Here is a 21,679-nt window from a genome sequence, read left to right as displayed (position 1 = left end):
ACGTTTGGACTTCGACCTTCAGCCTTTTTGGCAATTCGGACGTTACGTCAGTTAGCGGCCGATGAGCGGCACAACTGGCCGAATGCAGCCTCTGTGCTCGAAAGAGATGTCTACATGGACGACCTTGCTTCTTCTGCTTCTTCACCCGAGGAAGCTGTTAAGATAGCAGACGAATTGATCGCCCTTTTCAAAGCAGGTGGATTTGATTTACTCAAATGGTCTTCCAATTCACGCGAATTGCTCGAACACATACCTGAGTCGCACCGACAATCTAAATCTATTTCCTTCGACGATGGAAGTACCTTTAAGGTTTTAGGTTTGAAATGGTTACCTGCACGAGACAGCTTTGTTTTTGATATCTCGAGTCCTCCGTCCGTTTGTACCAAGCGCGCCATTCTTTCGGCTACCGCACGCCTGTACGATGTCTTAGGACTCGTCGGCCCAGTTATTTTGTACGCCAAATTGATAATTAAGCAGCTTTGGCTTCTTTCTATCGATTGGGACGAAGAGCCCCCCTCGCATATTGTTAAGCAGTGGCAACAATATTTAGCCGAGCTACCGCAAATATCTCGCCTTAGTTTTCCTCGACATTTAGGCATTGAGATGAGGTCTCAAGTTTCGTTGGTTGGTTTTTCCGATGCCAGCGAATCCGCATATGGGTGCGTAATATATTCCCACGTCGTGAATGGCAACGAGCCGCCTGTGGTCACGTTGCTTTGTTCGAAATCGAGAGTAGCTTCCGCTAAACCTAAAATTACTCTTGCTCGTTTGGAACTTTGCGGGATATTACTTCTTTCTAAAATTCTTAAGGAAGTTCACGACACCATGTCGAATAGGCATAAAATAAATAATATTTTTGCATTTTCAGACTCAGAGGTCGCCTTATGTTGGTCGGTCGCCTCTCCACATAGATTTGACACTTACGTTGCGAATCGCATTTCGCAAATTCAAACCAATATTTCACCTGACAACTTATATCACGTTGCAGGCTCGCAAAACCCCGGTGACTGCGTGTCACGTGGTCTTACTCCTTCCCAATTGCTCCAGCATGAGCTTTGGTTTAAAGGGCCCGCTTGGTTATCACAACCTACAGAGTGTTGGCCTATACAAAGATTCGTTCCGAATCGGTCGCACCTGCCCGAGGAGAAAACCTTGTCCCACGTGACCACGGAGGTTACTAAAATTGAACATCCTCTACTAACGCTCGCCCTCCGTTGTTCTACTTGGAACAAACTTCTTCGAACTACTGTTTATGTGCTTCGTTTTCTGAAGAAGCTACCGCGAAATGATGTAATTACCGCTAATGACCTAAATACCGCTGAACTTAAAATTATAAAAGCGGTACAAGATGCACACTTCTCAGCTGACATCAAGTCCATTTCTAAAGGACGTAAATGCTCGCTAAAGTTACAGAAACTGTTTCCTTTCCTTTCTGATGGGATTTTACGCGTTGGAGGTCGCTTATCGAACTCATCGCTGGATTATGGATCTAAGCACCCTATAATTCTACCTAAAAAAGGTCATATAGTAGAATTAATAATTGATTTCTATCACCGCAAAAACCTGCATGCAGGGCCTCAGCATTTAGTTGCAATATTAAAAACTAAATTTTGGATTATTTCCTCGCGTCGCATTGTTCGGCACCGCACTCAAAAATGTAACCGTTGTTTTAGGTTGAACCCTAGACCTACTTTTCCTCTTATGTCAGATTTGCCGAAATGTCGCTTAGAGCAATGCAAAGCCTTTATGCATACAGGTATAGACTTTGCTGGACCCCTGTATGTTACTCCTTACCGGAAGCGCGGCATACGCAGCGTTAAGGCTTATATATGCCTTTTTATTTGCCTTGTAACTAAAGCCGTTCATATAGAATTGGCCTCAAATCTAACTTCTGCATGTTTTATAGACGCTTTCAAGCGCTTTCTATCGCGACGAGGTCCCTGTAATTTTGTTTACTCGGATAACGGGACGAATTTCGTATCCGCAAAAGCTTATTTTAAAGAGCTTCACGATGTTTTACAATCGGACGACTACTATAAGTCTTTCAGCGACGAGCTCGCGAAACATCGTATCACTTGGAAAATGAATCCTCCTACCGCTAGCCATTTCGGAGGTATATGGGAAGCTAATATAAAAAGCACTAAGACCTTACTGTTTAGAGTCATAGGAAAGCAGATCCTAACCTTTCAGGAGATGGAAACCGTCCTTACTCAGGTAGAAGCTTTGCTCAACAGTCGACCTTTGTATGCTTTAAGCTCGGACCCTTCCGAACCGCTCGCGCTTACCCCTTCTCATTTTTTGACCACGTCTCCGTTGGAATTTTTACCCGCGGCTGATTTATCTGATGAACGCCCCGACTTACTGTCTCGGTTTTCATTAATGGACTCGCTAGTGCAGTCGTATTGGAAGAGATTCAAATCGGAGTATTTACATAATTTGCAGCAACGGGAAAAGTGGAATACTCCCTCAAATCCAATTAAAATTGGTACCGTAGTAATATTAAGCGTTGATAACGCCCCGCCTTTACAATGGCCATTAGGAATCATAACCAACGTCTATCCTAATAGCCAAGACGGAGTCGTACGCGTGGCGGAAGTTAAGACGAAGACTGGAACGTATAAACGTCCCGTCATACGGTTATGTCCGTTACCGACTCAATAGTAGTCTTATGTTTAGTTAAGAATCTTAGGTTTAGTTCACGTCTAATATAGACCAATTAAATATAATACTTAAGTTAGCTTAGCTTATTCTTGCGTTTTACGTAACTTACTTAGTTATTAGCACGATTGTTGTGCTTTGTTATTTAAACCTTTTTTCTTTGGTTTGGTTTGTGTTAGGTAATTTTTTTGTTTGAATTTTTATTACGAACTTAGCAAGTAACTTGGCACAATGACCATATGCCGCGATTATATTATTATAGTTTGAGCACTTTTGCTCTCCCCTTCCTTTTCTTTGAAGGGTTCCTTCAAGGCCGGGGGGATGTTGAGTTTCAAATTTGATATTTTTTGTTTAAGGTAGCTATTTTTTTTCTTAATACTTTAAAAATGTAGGTACTTGTGAAAACGCTCTAAACCCTTCCAAGCTACCTATCCCTTGCCAACGCGCACAAAGCCGTATCGCCGTCTCGTTTTACGGCACTTATATGAGACGCCATCTTGGCGAAGTCAGTTCCCGAATTGATGCTTGACTAACAGCATCGTCTCTAATTTGAATAAATCAAAATGTGTGAAAACTAGCAAAAACTATTGAACTGGAGTGAAAGTGATACACGTGATTGACGCTGAAGTCTTGGTGAAAGTTTTATGAAGTGCTGGCCAGCCGAAGAGACACACAACGAGCTCCAAAGGTATGTGCGCAGGCATTTCTTCTAACACCCTTAATTTTAAGCGTCAAACAAGTACTTCTTGTTAATTTTAGATACAGTCCACTTAATATTCAATCCCCTTCTGGTGTCTTGAGGGCTCCCATACATATCTCCCCGCGTCTTTTTTTATCCCGCCTAAATATTGGTATAAAGGCACTACCATGCATGGTGTGCGAAATTACAACTAATAATACTTACTAACTTATAAATATACTTTACTAATCTTACTAGAGAAGGAAAATTGGTTTAAACAGTTAACAAGAAGAACAAAAGAGAGAAAAAGGAACAGGATAGAGATACAATGTTGAGTTAACACTTTTTCCACTGTTAACACTTAACAGTGGGAAAAGTCCTGAGTCATTTAGCTTACGTATCGAACTAAAGCTATCGCAGAACAGATCGATGAGATCATGATGTTTGCAAAGCTGATTGAAAGACTTACCAGCTCTTAGAAAGAAGGAGTTTTTCCTGTAATTAGTATGAACGGAGGGAATATGGAAGGTTTTTTTGGTGCGAGAGGATATGCGTGGGGGGACTGTGAAATTCAAGTTGGCTAGTAGATCAGGAGTATGAGTCTACATGGTTCTGAGCAATTTTCATAATATATATTACGTCGGATATATTACGCCGGATGTAGAGAGGTAGCAGATGAAGTTTTGCACAATGCTGTTTATAACTTTGTTTTGGAATTTTGAATTTAAATTTAGTCGTATAGTTTAGTGTAATTGTAACTAGTGCCGACTGGAATAGACTTCTACATCGTAAATAGTCTTTGCTTTCGCCTTCACCCCGCACGCCCCATCCCTCTCGAAGTAAACTACTCTACAACCCTGTATTGCTGTATAGAAAGTGACACAGAGCAATAAAGATCATAGATGTTCATGGTCATGTATGTTGTCTGCAATAAACGAATTTTTTCAATATTTAAAAGCATAGAAAATACTACGGTTGAGTTTTATCCTCATTTTCACCCTTAGAAGAATATAAGTGGTATTTCCTATAAAAAGCGACCTTATTGTCGATGGCGCTTACGCCATTATAAACGATGCTCCGATATAAATGCAATGCCGCGCGACGCTGTGCGGCGTAAGCGCCAGCGACATAAGGTCCCTTTTCATAAAAAAATACCCCATATAAGTATGTTTCAGAGTCTAGTGTCATTGGAATCGGAAATCGGAAGTAATTGTTCTTAATTTAGGCCAGTGGTTCCCAAAGTTGATTGGGTTCCGACGTATTGGCAGTCTTAAAAAGGGGGCGTGAAATATTATTTGTTACGCTCAGATGCCCTAGTAGTTTCAGAGCCCACTCAATACTTATTCGCTGGCGACCCCACCAATGGATCGCGACCAATAGTTTGGCAAATGCTGTACTAATAGACACTTAACAATATGTTATTCCAAAGATAGATATAACTCCGTAATATATGGATACAGTCTAAGGAAAAAACGTGCCTCGAAAATCAAGAAAATTTGATTCTCGTTCAGAGGGCGCTACTAGTTTTGGCCTACAGTCGTATAGATGGCGTTGACGGTTTCGTTTGTTATTTATAATTTTAATGCATACCAGTGAAAGAACATGGGTCAAAATTATATAAAAATAATTAATGCAAATAAAAAAATCATTTATCCGTATTTAAATACATTTTAACGTATTTTTATAAATCATCATTTTTAGTTTTAAAGTATGTCGATAGATGGCAGTGAATTTACAGTGATTACAAAATTTACTATGACAGTACCGCTCTCTTATTATATCCTCATTGATTTTCATACAGCGGGGCGTATATTATGAATACCCAGCGCCACTAACGAACCTAACCGTTCATTTAAAGAACTTATCTCGTAGAAATAAGGTTCGTTTTGGTCTGTATTGACGGCGGTATTTACTAGGCAGCCTGTTGTAGCGTGATGCCTCTCTCCCCCCCACCCGCATTTACCCTGAAGTACCCACATTCTAGCAGTACTGCAGTACCAGCAGCTCGCACTATTGATCAGTAAGCAGACGTGTAGACAGACATATAACTTACTTGGCAGCCTGGTGTAGCGTGATGCCCCTCCCTCCCCCCACGCGTACTTCCCCTGGGGTCCCCACACCGCGATAGCAGCAAGACAGTACTAGTAGCTCGCACCAACTGTTGATCAGCAAGCAGATCTGGTCGTCGATCTGTAAAGGAAATAATAATATTAAACCGATTTTTTTAACCGATGAATGAATGAATTAACCAGTAGGCCCGGGCCTAGGGCGGTTATTTTAAACGTCAAACTTCTATGAAATTATGACGTATAAAATAACACTTGCGCTGCGTGTGCTATCAAAATCGTTGCAGACTTCTCTTGGTCTAACAAAATCTAAAATCAAGAAAATTTGATCCTCGATCAGAGGGCGCTACTAGCTTTGGCCTACTATCGTATAGATGGCGTTGACGGTTTCGTTTGTTATTTAACAATTTTAACGCATATCAGTGAAAGAACATGGGTCAAAATCATAAAAATAATTAATGCAAATAAAAAAAATCATTTATCCATATTTAAATACATTTTATCGTATTTTTATAAATCTTCACTTTTAATTTTAAAGTGTGTCGATAGATGGCAGTGAATTTACTGTGGTTACAAAATTTACTATGACAGTACCGCTCTATCTTATTATATCCTCTTTGGTCTAAATCTAGTAAACTCACCGAAATATTCTTAAATAGCGGCAAGCTCTTGCACCATTTGACGATCTTGTACAGCCTATGATCGGCTATGTTGCACAGATCTGCCAGAAAGTCTGGGCTAGAGTTCTGGGCCGTGATTCCTGAGGCTGCTAGTAAAGGGTTGGCCGAGGGGCTGCCCGTTGACTTGCCCAGGCGGTTCAGCTCCGACTCGTTGTATTGCCAGAGATGCTCCACATCCATTATTTCCTGGGAAGAATCGTGTATTTAGTAATAATACTTACGTATGTTTACAACTTATAGTTTCTGTAGATCAAACATGGCACAGAGATTCGATATTTTTCACGTGTATGGGATATTTTGTCGCACGCTCAGAAGACATTGTTTTAGAAACGAATTGTTTTCCTTTCAAAAGAAATTATATTGAAGACCGTAAAGTGAAGTGGAGAGGCACACAGACAGACAGACACACTTTCGCATTTATAATATTAGTATGGAAGTATGGATTTATAATGATAAACTGAAATAAATGTCATATACGAAGGAAAAAATGACCAAAGCCTCCTGTGTCCAGAGCTGACAGCGCCATCTCTCTTCGCTAGCCCGTAATCACCCGAGTTGATTCAGATAGAAGGTCGAACCATACTGTTCTACCTTAGAGATGGCCAGGGGGCGCCACAAGCCTTCGGGAATTGTCATATACTTGGAAATTGCGACCCATGCCATCGTGACCGGATAGCCGAGCGGTTCAGGCACCTGTCCGGTAAACGGGGTACGCTGGTTCGATTCCAGCTCTGGACACTGGAGGCTTTGGTCATTTTTTCCTTCGTATATGACATTTATTTCAGTTTATAGTTTAAATAGTAGTGTGTCTACTTGAAAAACCACAAATTAAAATATTTTCATAGAAAATAATTTAATTTGATCTTAGAGGATTTATAATGCTTTAGATCATCTTAGCCACCTTTCCTCTATAGTTGTAAATACATCAAAAGTTACCTGCAATAACGGGGGTATCTCCGGCGTGAGTCGACTGTTGCTGGTCTCCCCTCGGCTGTATGAGCCGGGGCCGTTCACCTGTCAACAAATAATACTATCACTAAGAAAATAATACTTATTCGTCAAAAAATTATTCAACTTATAAGTCTTATAACCTCCTTGGATGGCACGACCTACACGAAAAAATATAAAAAAACAAACTAGGAAGTAAATACTGCTTATTGGCTGTTTTCAAAAATAAATATTGAAAACCTAATTCTTTCAAATCTGCACATTATTGGGCTCATTCTAGTACTACGGATTCGTTTGTTATCAATTTTAACGATTTTAACACATATATCAAAGATAGAACATGGGTCAAAATCACATAAAAATAATAAATACAAATTAAAAAATTCATATATACACGGTGTTACTTGAGCCACTGGAAACCTGAGACACCCCAACAGATTTTTTTTATTTTAAACTTATCTTGAGTATTTATTCTTTAATCCGATAAATATTTAAAAAAAAAATCGTTGTTTAGTTTTCTTAACAATTCTATTCGACTGGTAATTCTACACAAGATACTTCGTCGTTTTAATGACATCAAACAATTGCTAGTTACCATCGTAAACACTGTTAACTGACCATTTGCATACCTTACTGCAACGAGATAAGGTTTACCAATGGCCAGTTAAGAGTGTTGCTCATTGACAAATAACGTGTCAAATGCTAGTTATTGATATTGTTGCATTACAAACTTGTAGACTGAGCATGTAAAAATAAAAATAAAATAAAAATTACCCTCATTAAGAGGCCGTAGTCGATTTTAGAGCAAAAATGTAAAATTGATAGATTTAGTCGTTGAAATTATACACATTTTGTTACGTAATATCTAAATAACAAGTATTGATTTCTATTAGCACGTGTTCTCATCTTGCCTTTTAATAATGAGGTCGCGAGCGTGTGTCATCGGTAATGCATGAAGAGAAGGGGCAATTTTTAAAAATTCATCAAAAAATCATGGTGGTAAATTATACAAATTGATGTATAAGTATAGTTACAGCAAATGTTGTAGATTGTTTAAGTATCAAAATTACGTTGAAATTAAGTCGATTTTCAGAGAAATTGTCACTTGTTTTGAAGTAATTTCTTTAGAAAATTGATTTCGACTAACTTTCATTTACACTACTTCAAGGTCATAATAATAAAAATGTAGTCTGATAAACGTCAAGTACAGGATATGTGTAATACAAAATTACCATGTTTAGCAGTCCAAACTTTACGAAATTTACAAATAAGAGCGACAAAATCAGTGCTTTACGCGCGTTTACCTAAACGTCCATCAGAAAAGCAAACATTACTAATTTAGTGAGTCTGTTTTCAAAAAACTGATCTGATAAAAGGTAAGATAAGAAGACGTGCTAATAGAAACCAGTACTTGTTATTTCAATTAGGTAACAAAAGGTGTAAAATTTCACGGACTAAATCTATCAATTTTACATTTTTGCGACTAAAATCGACACCGGCCTCTTAAAATATAGCGCAATCGATTCTCCTATCGATTCTGAACAAACTGTTTTTAGGTTTTCAGATATATAGTACATATATACATTTTTTATATTTTTAGTTTTAATCGTGTGTCAATAGATGGCAGTAAATTTACTGTGTCTACAAAATTTACTATGACAGTACCCCTCTATCCTATATATTCTCTTTGCATTAGGACAACACTAGTAGCATAGTAGTGTCATTACAACTGTAGGGTTCTGTAAAGTTACTTGCCCATTTGAGCTCCAGATTCAAGCTAAATGCATTCATGGTGCTTTTTATGGTCTTGAAATAAATAAAGAATGTAAGGTTAGCGAGATCACATCAGATAAAACATCTGTCTGTATAGCCCGGGCCTCACACGAGCCCGTCGGGTCGTAATGCCTCGTGAGGCACTCGCGAGGTGCCTCGTTGTGATGAATTAGCTCCATGCATGAATTTATTTTTATTTTTGGATTAATAATTTATATCGTTGGAACACCGGAAATGATAAAAATACTTTTGTAAACCTTAACATTATTTTATTAAAAAATATTTAAAATGTTGAAAACTTTTGAGCGGTTGAAACGCTCATAATTTTTGGCGCGAATTCGCCAGAGCGTGATGACGTCACACGTTGGGCGGCCCAACTGACGTTTGCTACTAATGACACTAATCTGTCGAACGCGTGACGTCACGTGGCGTTTCGAGCGTTTCGCTCACTAGCTTTTCGCGGGCAAATTTTTGTACTTTTCATTTATAATTTTAAGTAATTAAATGGTAATTTAAAAACGGAAATGCATTTGTAACATGATATAACGGTAACAAACATCCGAATAAAACATATTTCATTCAAATATAAACTTCATGCATGAGGCTAATTAACTTACGCAAGTGAGGCTCGAGGCGTGGCGTAACGTAGGAGGCACGGGCGCGGAGAGTAATGAACCAGTCGACACTGCTCCTGATAATGTGTAAGAGCATTGGTACGTTGAGCGGCCGCCTCGTGTTCTATCTTCTCGTATGGCTGGAAACAAACAAATTTGTTAGATATTTCATATTTAAAGTTTAAGCACTAGTAAAGATTTCCTCGCCTAATGTTCGTCATTACTTTTTCATCTTACCGCATATTGTAAATTCCGAATTTCAGTAAGCTTCTCGTTTCAGTAACCTGGTGGCCTAGCGGTAAGAGCGTGCGACTTGCAATCCGGAGGTCGCGGGTTCAAACCCCGGCTCGTACCAATGTGTTTTACGGAACTTATGTACGAAATTAAAAACTGTAATAGATGTCATATATTAAAGAAAAAGTGACGAAGCCCTCCAGTGGTGAAAGCCGGGTTCGAACTGGCGTCTTTAGCTATCGCGGCTAACGCCATGAACCCCTAAGCCACTCCGCCACGGCGGTGCCCTAGGCCTAGGCTAGGTGCCTAGGCTAGGGTGGGGGCTTTTTCTTTAATATATGACATCTATTACAGTTTTTAATTTATATGTATATAGTAGTGTGACTACTTAAAAAACACAAATCAAAATAATTTGATTTGTTCCCAAAACTTGTTCATAGATGGCAGCACCAGTCTCTCTCGCTACAACGTAAATCCGTAAGGAGTTCGTTTAGGAGGTGCAAGCGCGCACTGCTTGCCCTTAGAGCTGGTCAAAGACGCCGTCTTACTAAGATGGCATATAGTCGAGAAATTCGGACGGGCACCGCCGTGGCGGGGTGGCCTAGGGGTTCATCCCGGTCGGCCACCGCCGGCCGGTTCGAATCCGGCCTTCACCACTGAAGGGCTTCGTCACTTTTTCTTTAATATATGACATCTATTACAGTTTTTAATTTATATATGTATAGTAGTGTGACTACTTAAAAAACATAAATCAAAATATTTAATAAAATAATTTGATTTGTTCCCAAAACTTGTTTTATGTACGATATATCATTTGGTACCAGTCGTTTTTTGGTGAAGGAAACCGGAGTATATCCTACAAGGCCTAGTTTCCCGTCTGGGTTGGAAGGTCAGATGGCAGTAGCTTTCGTAAAAACTAGTGCCTACGCCAATTCTTGGGATTACTTGCCAAGGCTCCCATGAGCCGTGGCTTCCTTAAGCATCCATCAGTCAACTATTGCGATGAAAAGGAAAGTGCATGAGTAATTTTAGATAAAGATAAAATGCATTTATTCGTGACAATTATAGAGAAACAGAACGTTAGAATCACGAAATGGACCCAACTCAGCATAATGCCACAGGATAAGTAATAGTATTATCATACAGAACGCGCGATTCGAACACCCCGCGACAGCGGATTGACGACCTTTTGCCGACCGCTTAGTACTGTTTTTAAGCAACTTACACAATGACGCATGACGCGTGTACAGACGTGCCGTTCACACATAGAAACGCAAGTGATTTTTGATGTTTAGCGTGTCCGCCCTGTGATAATGCTAGCTATGAAACCAGCGCTGGTCTACCGTAGGGTCCATTCGGTGATATTAGTCCCTTACCTTCCAGCTTCATCCCAGTGCCAAGGCACTTGTCAAATCTACACGCCGGGCACTTTTTCCTAGTGGCGACCGTGACAGGACAACTGCCGCCGCGTAGACACATATAGTTCTTTCTGTTTTGGACGGTCCGCTTGAAGAACCCTTTGCAGGACTCGCAGGAGAATATGCCGTAGTGAAAACCGCTTATTTTGTCGCCGCATATGGGGCAGGGGCTGTAGGACAAAAAAGACGATTATACCATCGTCCACATCGACAACTAACAATAGGGTATTCTCCTACTAGTCTAATTTCTTTTTTTATACTTCAATGCGATTGACTAAATAGAAATTGTGCTTAAAAAAACTGCTATCATAATTATACTAGTGCTTTATTTCATGCATGGTGTGAAGAAGTTTTGGCTCAGCTGACTCAATATCGCGTTAAAGAGAACCGATGGGTTAAGGCTGGGCTCTGTGTGTGGTGTCTATTTATGCCCCGCTTTATGGCAAATGATCGGTGATCGCTTGATGCTTTCTATAGAAAACTGACGTGTCGGGCGTCTGGGCCCGAAACTGGACAGCTCTAGCGTGAGACATCAAAGCTAGTTTGTGTAGAACTAGCTGAACGCATGTAATCATAGTGGTGTAGACCTGCTGCCTGCTGATGCCCTGGTGGTGGTGTAAACGGTCTTCTCCGGTATGGCCGGCGACGCGGGGAACACGGGGTTCGGTTCCCGGTAGATGTGTTACATGGCGACCCTGTACCTGTTAATGAGCTGCTGCCTGCTGATGCCCTGGTGGTGGTGTAAACGGTCTTCTCCGGTATGGCCGGCGACGCGGGGAACACGGGGTTCGGTTCCCGGTAGATGTGTTACATGGCGACCCTGTACCTGTTAATGAGCTGCTGCCTGCTGATGCCCTGGTGGTGGTGTAGACGGTCTTCTCCGGTATCCTCGTCGTCGGCCGGCGACGCGGGGAACACGGGGTTCGGTTCCCGGTAGATGTGTTACATGGCGACCCTGTACCTGTTAATGAGCTGCTGCCTGCTGATGCCCTGGTGGTGGTGTAGACGGTCTTCTCCGGTATCCTCGTCGTCGGCCGACGAAGCGGGGAACACGGGGTTCTGCTCCCGGTAGAGGACGTGCGGATGCCGACTCTGTAACGGTTTAACGTAGTGTTATTTTCTGTATTTTCTGACCGTATGTAGTGCACCTGCAATATTTGGTACAATTCTAAGTACCAGAGGGATAGCCGGTACTAGTATTTACGATGAGAACTGAAATGAATAGTATTAAGGATGACTCACGTTAGACCGGGCCATGACCGGGCCGGAGCTTACGGCGCTTACTTTTCTATAACATGACAGGTGATCACGTGATGCTTTCCATAGAAAACGAAGCGCCGCAAGCTCCTTTATCATACAGAACGGCCACGCACCGCCCCGCCCCGCCCCGATTCGAATTACCTCGCCCCGCGACAGCAGATTGACGACCTTTACCGGCCGCTCAGTACTGTTTTTAAGACTTACTCACACAATGACACATGCCGCGTGTACAGACGTGCCGTTCACACATAGAAACAGCAGCACATCTACCTACATCACCTGTTAAAATTGTAGCTTCAATTTGTTGTACTACTTTTCCGAAACTGTTTTTTTTTAAGTCACAAATCATAGATAAGTTTACTACAGTCATATAACTTCACGTCTCCAACAAGTCACGGTCAGCTCAATGACATAATATCATATTTCACCTGACATAAAATTCTTTGAACTTCAAATAAACTGTAAACTTGACTCACTTGACTTTTCAAGAGATAAATAAATTATATAAATATTATAGGACATTAATATAAGAATTCTTACACAAATTGACTAAGTCCCACGGTAAGCTCAAGAAGGCTTGTGTTCACACTCAGACAACGTCATTTCCGTCGCCCGTCGCCAGGGAGGTTTTGGGATCATACTGAGCAACTTTTACTATGGGACCAACCCTGAAAACCCGGGAAAAAGATTTGGCTGTTCCATTTTCTATGGGAGGGTAAATTATTTTTTCGCGATTTCGTGGTTGGTCCCTTAGTAAACGTTGCTCAGTTTAATTCCAAAACCTCTTTGGCAACGGGAATGCACTTATTTTTTAGCCACCCTGTATACAGATACTTAAATACATAGAAAACATCCATTCAGGAACAAATATCTGTGCTCATCACACAAATAAATGCCCCTACCGGGATTCGAACCCAGGACTGTCAGCTTCATAGCAGGGTCACTACCCACTAGGCCAGACCGGTCGTCAAAAGATGACTCACATTAGAACGGTCTGGCTCCATGCCGAAGCGTCCGACATAGTGTTTTCTTTACAATGCGTCACGTGATCACCGGTCACCTGTCATACAGGCAAAAAGAGTAGAAATTAAAAAGTGGCCACACTGTAGTGTCGTCCCTTACAGATCAATCTAAGAAAAACGGGACGACACTACAAAAACGGGATGACACTACAGTGTTGCCACTTTTTAATTTCCACTCTTTTTTGCCAGACTGTAGAACCATAGAGTAACTTATACTAGAGCGGTACTGTCATAGTAAATTTTGTAACCCCAGTAAATTCACTGCCATCTGTCGACACACTTTAAAACTGAAAATGAAGATTTATAAAAATACGATAAAATGTATTTAAATATGGATAAATGATTTTTTTTATTTGCATTAATTATTTTTATGATTTTGACCCATGTTCTTTGACTGATATGCGTTAAAATTGTTAAATAACAAACGAAACCGTCAACGCCATCTATACGACAGTAGGCCAAAGCTAGTAGCGCCCTCTGAACGAGAATAAAATTTTCTTGATTTTCGAGGCACGTTTTTTCCTTAGACTGTATCCATCTATTACGGAGTAATATCTATCTTTGGTAGAACTAATAGAAAACGAAGTGTCAGACCCCTAGGCCCGGACTCTTAATTCTGCTTGTCTCATAATTTAAACGAATATTATAAATAAACGATAGGGTAAAGTAACGTAAGAATTAATTGCGATCATCGAGATATTATATAATTAATTAATGAGGGCTAACGCGTATGAATTAGGGGCGCTAGTGTAGATGGTGGTCTTTTTCATAGTTCGAAATGTCAAATGTCACTTGTCACTTAAATGACTGACAGCTGTTCTTTAGTCTTTTGGACCACCATCAACAGAGGCGCCAACTGGTGAGCAAAAAAACGATAGCCCTAATTATAACTCCTGCGGTTGTATAAAAATTATGTTATTATGTTATTTTACTAATTGTGTGGGTATAGGAATTGGTAACAAGCACTCAATTTAGCCTGGTTCTGAATAATAATTTCGCTTAGTAACATACTATGTTCGTCTCTTTCGCTTTAGATCATAGATCTTTAGATATAATTATAGTCTTATTCAGTAATCAATGTTATATACAAGATATATACAGTGGTACTACGTAAACGAAATTAATAACTAGCTTAAATCTAAAATAGGCCCTTGAGGCATTGTACCAAGGATGCTGGCGGCATTTCCCCGCTGTATCGCAATGCTGATACGTTGTGCGAGATAGCCGCCAGCTCTTCGACCAGTTACGTCAACCAGACGCTTCGCGATTTCTGCAAACAACTTATGCGCGCTGGGACCCCATGGACCTAGAGTTTCAACTCCAAATGGAACGAAATGATACTCTCTACCGAGGCTAGTAGTCTTATGAGGATCCCGGACTAATCGCAGTGAAGTATATATTTAATTCAATTAAATTTCTTTATTTTTATCTTTATAATAGAATTTCGCAATAAGCAAAATAAATCATGTATTTTTAACAAATTAAATAAATAAAATTGTAAATCGCTTAAGCATTAATTTTGTGTCAAACATGAATTAAAAAATAATATTGGCACCTAATAAAGTTAAAATATTCATGCATTTTCATTCCTCGATTAATATCTAACATATTTTAAATGAAACCAATCGCTGGAATCAATTTTGCATAAAAATTACATAATATTTTTTTATAGTTATTTAAATTAATAAAAAATCGCTTAGCTATATTTGTGTATGAAATAAAACTATGAAAACGGATTATATCGCGTATATTGATATCGCGTATGCGTTTTCATAGTTTTATTTCATGAGTAACTATCGCGGTAACCGAAGACAATATTATATATTTGTGTAGTTTTTTGAGTCATTTAGAGTTCTAGCTAAATTGGACATTCTCTATGAGCATTGAATAACCATTTTAGCTAGGACCCAAAAGGGCATAACAATCGCGGAGCGTGACAGTACAATCAACATGAGTTACTCAAGACGCTTTGAGTAGGGAAAATCTGACCGTTGTACAGCCCCGTACATTAGTTCGACAACCTAGTTAAGTACCACAATTATAGTTGGTCAAACCAAATTGGCAGTGAATAAGAAAAAAACTGTACTCATCCTTTTCTTTTGGGTGCTAGTACTAGTGAAAGACAAAGATAATATGATTCTCTATTCCTATGTTTGAAATGAGACAGTCCTTTGACCAACTACATTTGTATAGCAACGTATATCACGTTTGTTGTATGGGAGCCCCACTTAAATATTCATTTTATTCTGTTTTTAGTATTTGTTGTTATAGCGGCAACAGAAATACATCTGTGAAAATTTCAAATGTCTAGCTATCACGGTTCATGAGATACAGCCTGGCGACAGACGGACAGACAGGCGGACCGACGGACGTGTAACCACTGAATAAAAGAAACAGGAACATCCGTTTTGTTTAACAGATTAGGGCCCGAGCCAGAAAAAAATCACCTGAGATAATTCATACTATACAGTCCTGCCGATGATGCCAGCGGTCAATGCCACTGTGCGAGCGTTAATGGCGTAAATGGCGGGGCGGCGGCTTACTTTAGTTTGTACAACATCCTGTTGTTAGTGTATTACCTGGACAAGTGAGTGTCTGGATAAAAACTCCGAACTGTATAAGTAGCAGGAAGAGCGCGATGCGTCGCTGTTGTTGCGAGAGAGACGGAGTGTAGTGCCGCATGTGGGTTTTTATACTTTGTCTCTCAATAACATTAGTATAGTAGTTCATATCTTTATGAAATCAGGTAAGACCGTAGTTGAGATCAATATATATTTCATGTTCTAACATGAGTAGGATCGATCAAGGGGTCATGAAGTTAGACCTAAAAGAAGTGAATGTGTGTGCGTGTATTACCTGCACAGGTGAGTGCGTGGGTGAGAACTCCGAGCTGTAAGAGTAACAGGAAGAGTGCGATGCGTCGCTGTTGTTGCGAGAAAGAGACGGGGTGTAGTGCCGCGACGCTCGCGGACTGGCCGATGGGCTGCTGTAGACACTGGAAAGAAACAAATGAATCTTAAATGCCTGTTTAAGAGCGGTCTTCAGCACGTGCCAAAGCACGATTTTTTTTTGTACTCGTAGGTACGAGGCGAAGCGTGCGCTGCGTTCAAGCACGACGATCACGGTCACGATGTAACAAAGCCTTATCCAATAATAGTACTACCGTACAGAAAGGAAACTTCCTACAAAACCGAAGTTTGACAGCGGTTCAGGGTCGAACCATGATGTCCCTAATATATGGCACTATCCCTTTCGGCTATTTAGGGTTGTCAAAATTCAGGTCATTATCTTATCTGTGGTCGTGCACGCAAAGGGACGTCAAGTGCCGAACCTAATAATTGCTCGGAGCAATGCTGAGCCGAATAGAGCCGAGTTTGCCCGAAGCGAGCAGTTTCACCCCTGGCTATACGTTTGTTGGCGAATTGGTGGTCGGTGTCATCGTCGAACATGCACTTTCGGAGCGTGTGATTTGTTGCAGACGCGTTAAATCTGCCCAGGCTACCTACTAATATACTTAGCATGTACTCCTATACTTAATATTGTCCACAGGAGGGACAACTTTTGTTCTAAAACCAGTGTATGATCCGTAAATGCCATCTTATGAATTAAGACTCCCCGGCAAACTCGGTTCTCCATACAAACGTAGTTCCGCTCTCATTTTAAAACGACTAGCTAGATTGTTCTGAAACTTTGTACTTACAATAGGATAAGGTATATCTATGTCTGTAATTAGTTTATGTAGCTTCAGATACCATAGTTAAAAAATACAGCGAATCAAAATTTTCATACAAAACTTGTTTCTGCTCTATTTCGTTTGTTTTATAAACTCATTGTACGTGCAAAGTTTCAGTACAATCCAACACGTAGTTTTAAAATGAGAGCGGAACTACGTTTGTATAGGAAGGTGCAATTCGGCAACTGTGATAGAAGTTATTATTTATTATTAACCGAAATTCACGGTGAACTTCCATTACGAAACGTATAGTGGACTGGTGGTAGCCATACCTGTGTGTATACATGGAATGGACGGCGGAATCCGTGCTGGCGCTAGACTGGACTCGCGGCAGTCTGCCCAGCAGTGGGGAGCCGTGGAGGGCGCCCAACAACTTCTCCATGCCCACTGACGGCTCGCATTTTAGCTCTGAAAAGAGATGATATTGACCATTTGTAGGTATTCTTCTAGAGGACAGAAATATTGATAGCTGATTTATAAATGTTCGTACCAAGACAAAGGCTATGTAAATAAAAACCACCATAAACTGCAGTCTCTGCATACATAAATATTTTAGAAAATGTCATCAGTAAATATTGAGGTATTTAATACTAGAAAATGTATTTATGCGAAACTAACCTAAGAAAAAATCCACCTAAAATTATATATATAGGTAATCTTAAAGTTAAAAGTGATTACTGTCTTAGGTTCGGTTGCACCAAACTGTTTGTCATCGTTAGAGTTCGCTAAATTTTATTGTATGGAAAGTTTCATAGTAAACCGCCGCGGCGCGCCGGGTGATGTTGATCAGTCTGTCAAGTGCGGATGGTGCAAATGGCACTTAACCTTTCGTGTCAAATAGAAGCAGATAAGATGCAAACAGATGACAATATAAACCGGCCAAGAGCATGTCGGGCCATGCACAGTGTAGGGTTCCGTAGTTACCCTGTCACAATGTGGTACACTTGAGCTATTAGTATAGAAGATTCAGCAAAAAGATGAAATGATGGTGGTGCCTTTCACCCGGGTTAAACAATCAACTATTCATATCGAATACAAGGAAACCAAAAAGACAAGGCTAATAGACGTATGGCCATGACTTTTTCCTTAGAACTTACTTTCAATCGGAGACTGCATGTCTGGTCATAATAATCCATAGCGAAAAACATTCAATTGCAATATTTATAAAAAAAAACATATTTCAGGATACTGCAGTTATTTTAAAATATGTTGTTAATTAAAGTGTGAAAATCAGCGGGATTGCCTCTTAAATTTTAATTTTTTACTTAACTTTTTCGTTCTAAGACTGTCAAATAGTCAACGGCATTACTCATTCAGCCAAACTGTTTTAAAGAATTTAAATATTAAATAACAATTGCAATAAGCAATTTATATCTTCCATTTACTTTATTTACATGAATAATGTAAAATAACTTTAAAAACCCATTTAATGTCGTAATAACGTCGCAGGCCGAAAAGGGGATGGCGGGACGACTTGGACGTTTTTTATCCGGATTGGCGGGACACTACAAACGACAGGGTCGAGTGGAGGAAACGAGGGGAGGCCTCTGCCCAGCAGTGGGACACTAAATTAGGCTAGTAAAAAAAAAAAGTTTAATTATGGCTGTACGTCTTTTTACTATGAAGACGACTTTTTGCGATAACTCAAAAACGGCCAAACTGATCATATTCACTATTTAATGTTTTTCTTAAGCTCTATTTTACGATACTTTTCATAACCACATTGTATCTTACAAATTGTATCATACAAAATCTATTTTTATTTTCAATCGAATGATACAATTCGTGTAGGTATTTTTTAAAGACATTGTCAGGTAAATCATACTTTTAGTTTTGTCCCTATTCACCCCAGCCATCCCTATTCAGGTTGACGGTACGTCATATTTATAGGTACATAGAAATTTAACATTTCACATTGCCACTATAGAGATCTTCACCACTTGACCGTTCATACATTTGGTGTAGGTACGGGGTACTCGGTACTCACCTGACAACTCTCGACTCTCCTTCTTGATGGTGAGGTTCTGTATCTCCCCTTGAGGCTGCGGCATGGGGTGGGCCTCCATGTTGGCTGCGGGGGACGAAGGGCGACGCAGCGGGGCGCTTTCCGTTACTACAGATATCTGAAGCAAGAACAAACATTAATCGTCAGTAAACGTCCCACTGATGAAGTGATGAAGCCTATGATGAAGACTAGCCTAGCGGTAAGAGCATGCGATGTTCAATCCAGAGGTCACGGGTTCAAACCCCGGCTCGTATCAATGAGTTTTACGAAACTTGTGTACAGGTTTTTAAAGGGTCGGCAACGCGCGTGTAATATCTCCGGTGTTGCAGGCGTCGATAGGCTACGGTAACTGCTTACCATCAGGCGGGCCGTATGCTTGATTGCCACCGACGTAGTATAAAAAAAAAACATGTCCGTTTGATATTTACTAGTCGCTTTGAAGGAAAACATCGTGAGGAAACCGGACTAATCCCAAGGCCTAGTTTCCCCTTTTCGGTTAAGGAAAACATCGTGAAGAAACCGGACTAATCCCAAGAAGGCCTAGTTTCCCCTCTGGGTTGAAAGGTCAGATAGCAGTTGCTTTCGTAAAGCTAGTGCCTAAGCCTAAGCTATTCTTGAGATTAGGTGCTTAGCGGACCTTAGGCTCCTATGAGCCGTGGCAAAAAGCCGGGACAACGCTAGTAAGATGATGATGAAACGTTCCACTGATGACATCACAAGATGATTTGTCCAATGCAGGTTGTGGTGTTCACAGGATTTCCTTTTATTACAGATGTATGCAGAACTGATAATCAGTGACCCCCATTGAAGAAAGTTTGCCCACCCACCACCTGTATTAGACTGTTGAGAGTGGTGAGTGAGATTTCTTACCCGGTTCGTACGTCTCTGATGTGATACTTGAGGTCAAGAACACGTTGGTCGTCCATGCTTAGAGGGTCCTGCTTTATGGTGACGTTGTTGTGTTTTTCTTACCATCTGACCTTCTAACCAAAATGAACTACACCTTTAGTTGGCGATTCAGGCTATGCTGCTCTATTCTCTAAGACTAGAAATTTCCAAACTAGATGAACTAGACTTTAGATAAGTAGGATTCCTTACCCGGTTCATACTAAGACTTCTCTGATGTGGCTGTATCGGCGTGTACTTGAGGTCCAGCACACGTTGGTCGTCCAGGCTTTGGAACTGCTCCGTTTTCAGAGGCTCCTGCTTTATGGTCACGTTGCGAAGGGTGTCTATGGAGTCCCGAGACGACTGTAGGTCCGGTGAGCTGCATGGGTCATCTGAAAATAATGTAGAAAGGTTGAACTAGGAAACAAATCAAATTAAATAAATATTATAGTTAGGGACGTTCTTACACAAATTGACTAAGTCCCACGGTAAGCTCAAGAAGGCAGGGTAAAGGGGGGGGGGGGAAGCGATTGTTTAATGTTTTAGACAAAAGTCGAACCCTCTTATTCATAAGACTTAAATAGTAACCTCTTACAAATCTCTGTTAAATTTAGTTTCATTCTAAAGCGAGGTTTACACTACCAAGAACTTGCATGCAATTTACGTTACAAATGCGGTATCTGAACTTTTGAATGCAGTTTACCTTAGTAGTCGGCAATGTAACGTAAATTGCATGTAAGTTCTTGCTAGTCTAAACCTCGCTTAACAAACAGAAATGTCAACGGTTTATTAGATTTGACAAACGTTATGTCGGGAACAACGGCATAAGTATTTTTATTTAATACAAAATTTCGTTTAGGTGTAATTCATTTTCCAAATATGCTTCATTTTCGAGTTAATAATTTATGTACTTGTTATGCCCAAAATTTGCAGCAGGAGCATTCGACGGACTGTCCCGTACAAACGCATTTTATTTCCTGTGTTGCTACTTTTTTTTCGGCGTTTGAAGCAGATAATTATTTTTCTGTCCATATTTTTGACCATTTGTCACAGAAAAGGAAACTCGTATACCTGCAAATCCTGAGAAAATTCGCGTTCGTACGGGACAACGGTAGACAATTTCGTGGAATGCTCCAGCAGTGAAATTCTTCTAAACAGTGATGCAACATTTGTTGCGTTGCAATCTTATTTGTCTGAGAGATTACGTTAAAACAAACGATGAACAACCTTAACAGACGGATTGAAACGGTCCGAGTTGGTACAAAAGAGTGACTACTAACTCATGTTGACGCTGGTGTCTATGACCATTTCGGAGTCGGACAGCTCCCCTTCCCAGGACATGGGCCTCTCCGTGTCCCCTGGCTCGTGTCCGCTGGACGACCGCTTTTTCTTGTTACGCATGTTTACCTGGAAACAAGAATGAACTAAGTGACTTCCCATATCGGAATTCATCCATTAAGGAGATGAAATAAGTGTTGAAAGTCAGTATAAGAGTGCGAAGGGTGAGTCTTGACGATTTCTGAGCAATCGAACTAGACTAAGACTAGTAGGGTATTAGTTTAGCCGGTTGTCGGCCAGTTAAGCAAAATTTCGAATTCAAATGTATTTTATGAACCATATATTCCACCAATCTTTGTCAATTTATGATTTTTAAACTAAAAATATAATACACTTTCCATGTTTGTATCAAAATCCGTTATA

The 21,679-nt window shown here is 40.3% G+C and overlaps 1 protein-coding gene across 1 annotated transcript in view; it reads right to left on the bottom strand.

Moving 5' to 3' along the window:
• LOC134755228 (nuclear hormone receptor FTZ-F1 beta) overlaps positions 1-21,679 on the bottom strand; it is a 39,344-nt gene that overhangs the window by 9,872 nt on the left and 7,793 nt on the right. The window contains exons 3-13 of the mRNA XM_063691751.1: positions 21,259-21,385; positions 20,189-20,370; positions 19,073-19,208; positions 17,358-17,493; positions 16,209-16,347; positions 12,032-12,162; positions 11,029-11,240; positions 9,422-9,558; positions 7,020-7,097; positions 6,045-6,269; positions 5,391-5,527 (exon numbers count right to left, since the gene is read on the bottom strand). Coding sequence (XP_063547821.1) covers positions 5,391-5,527; positions 6,045-6,269; positions 7,020-7,097; positions 9,422-9,558; positions 11,029-11,240; positions 12,032-12,162; positions 16,209-16,347; positions 17,358-17,493; positions 19,073-19,208; positions 20,189-20,370; positions 21,259-21,385 — 1,640 coding nt within the window. The remainder of the gene's footprint in view (positions 1-5,390; positions 5,528-6,044; positions 6,270-7,019; positions 7,098-9,421; positions 9,559-11,028; positions 11,241-12,031; positions 12,163-16,208; positions 16,348-17,357; positions 17,494-19,072; positions 19,209-20,188; positions 20,371-21,258; positions 21,386-21,679) is intronic.

The sequence above is a fragment of the Cydia strobilella genome, chromosome Z (assembly GCF_947568885.1).
Source record: "Cydia strobilella chromosome Z, ilCydStro3.1, whole genome shotgun sequence".
Taxonomy (NCBI): Eukaryota; Metazoa; Arthropoda; class Insecta; order Lepidoptera; family Tortricidae; genus Cydia; species Cydia strobilella.
Note: the sequence above shows the minus strand (reverse complement) of the source record. Positions and strands in the feature narration are given on the sequence as shown.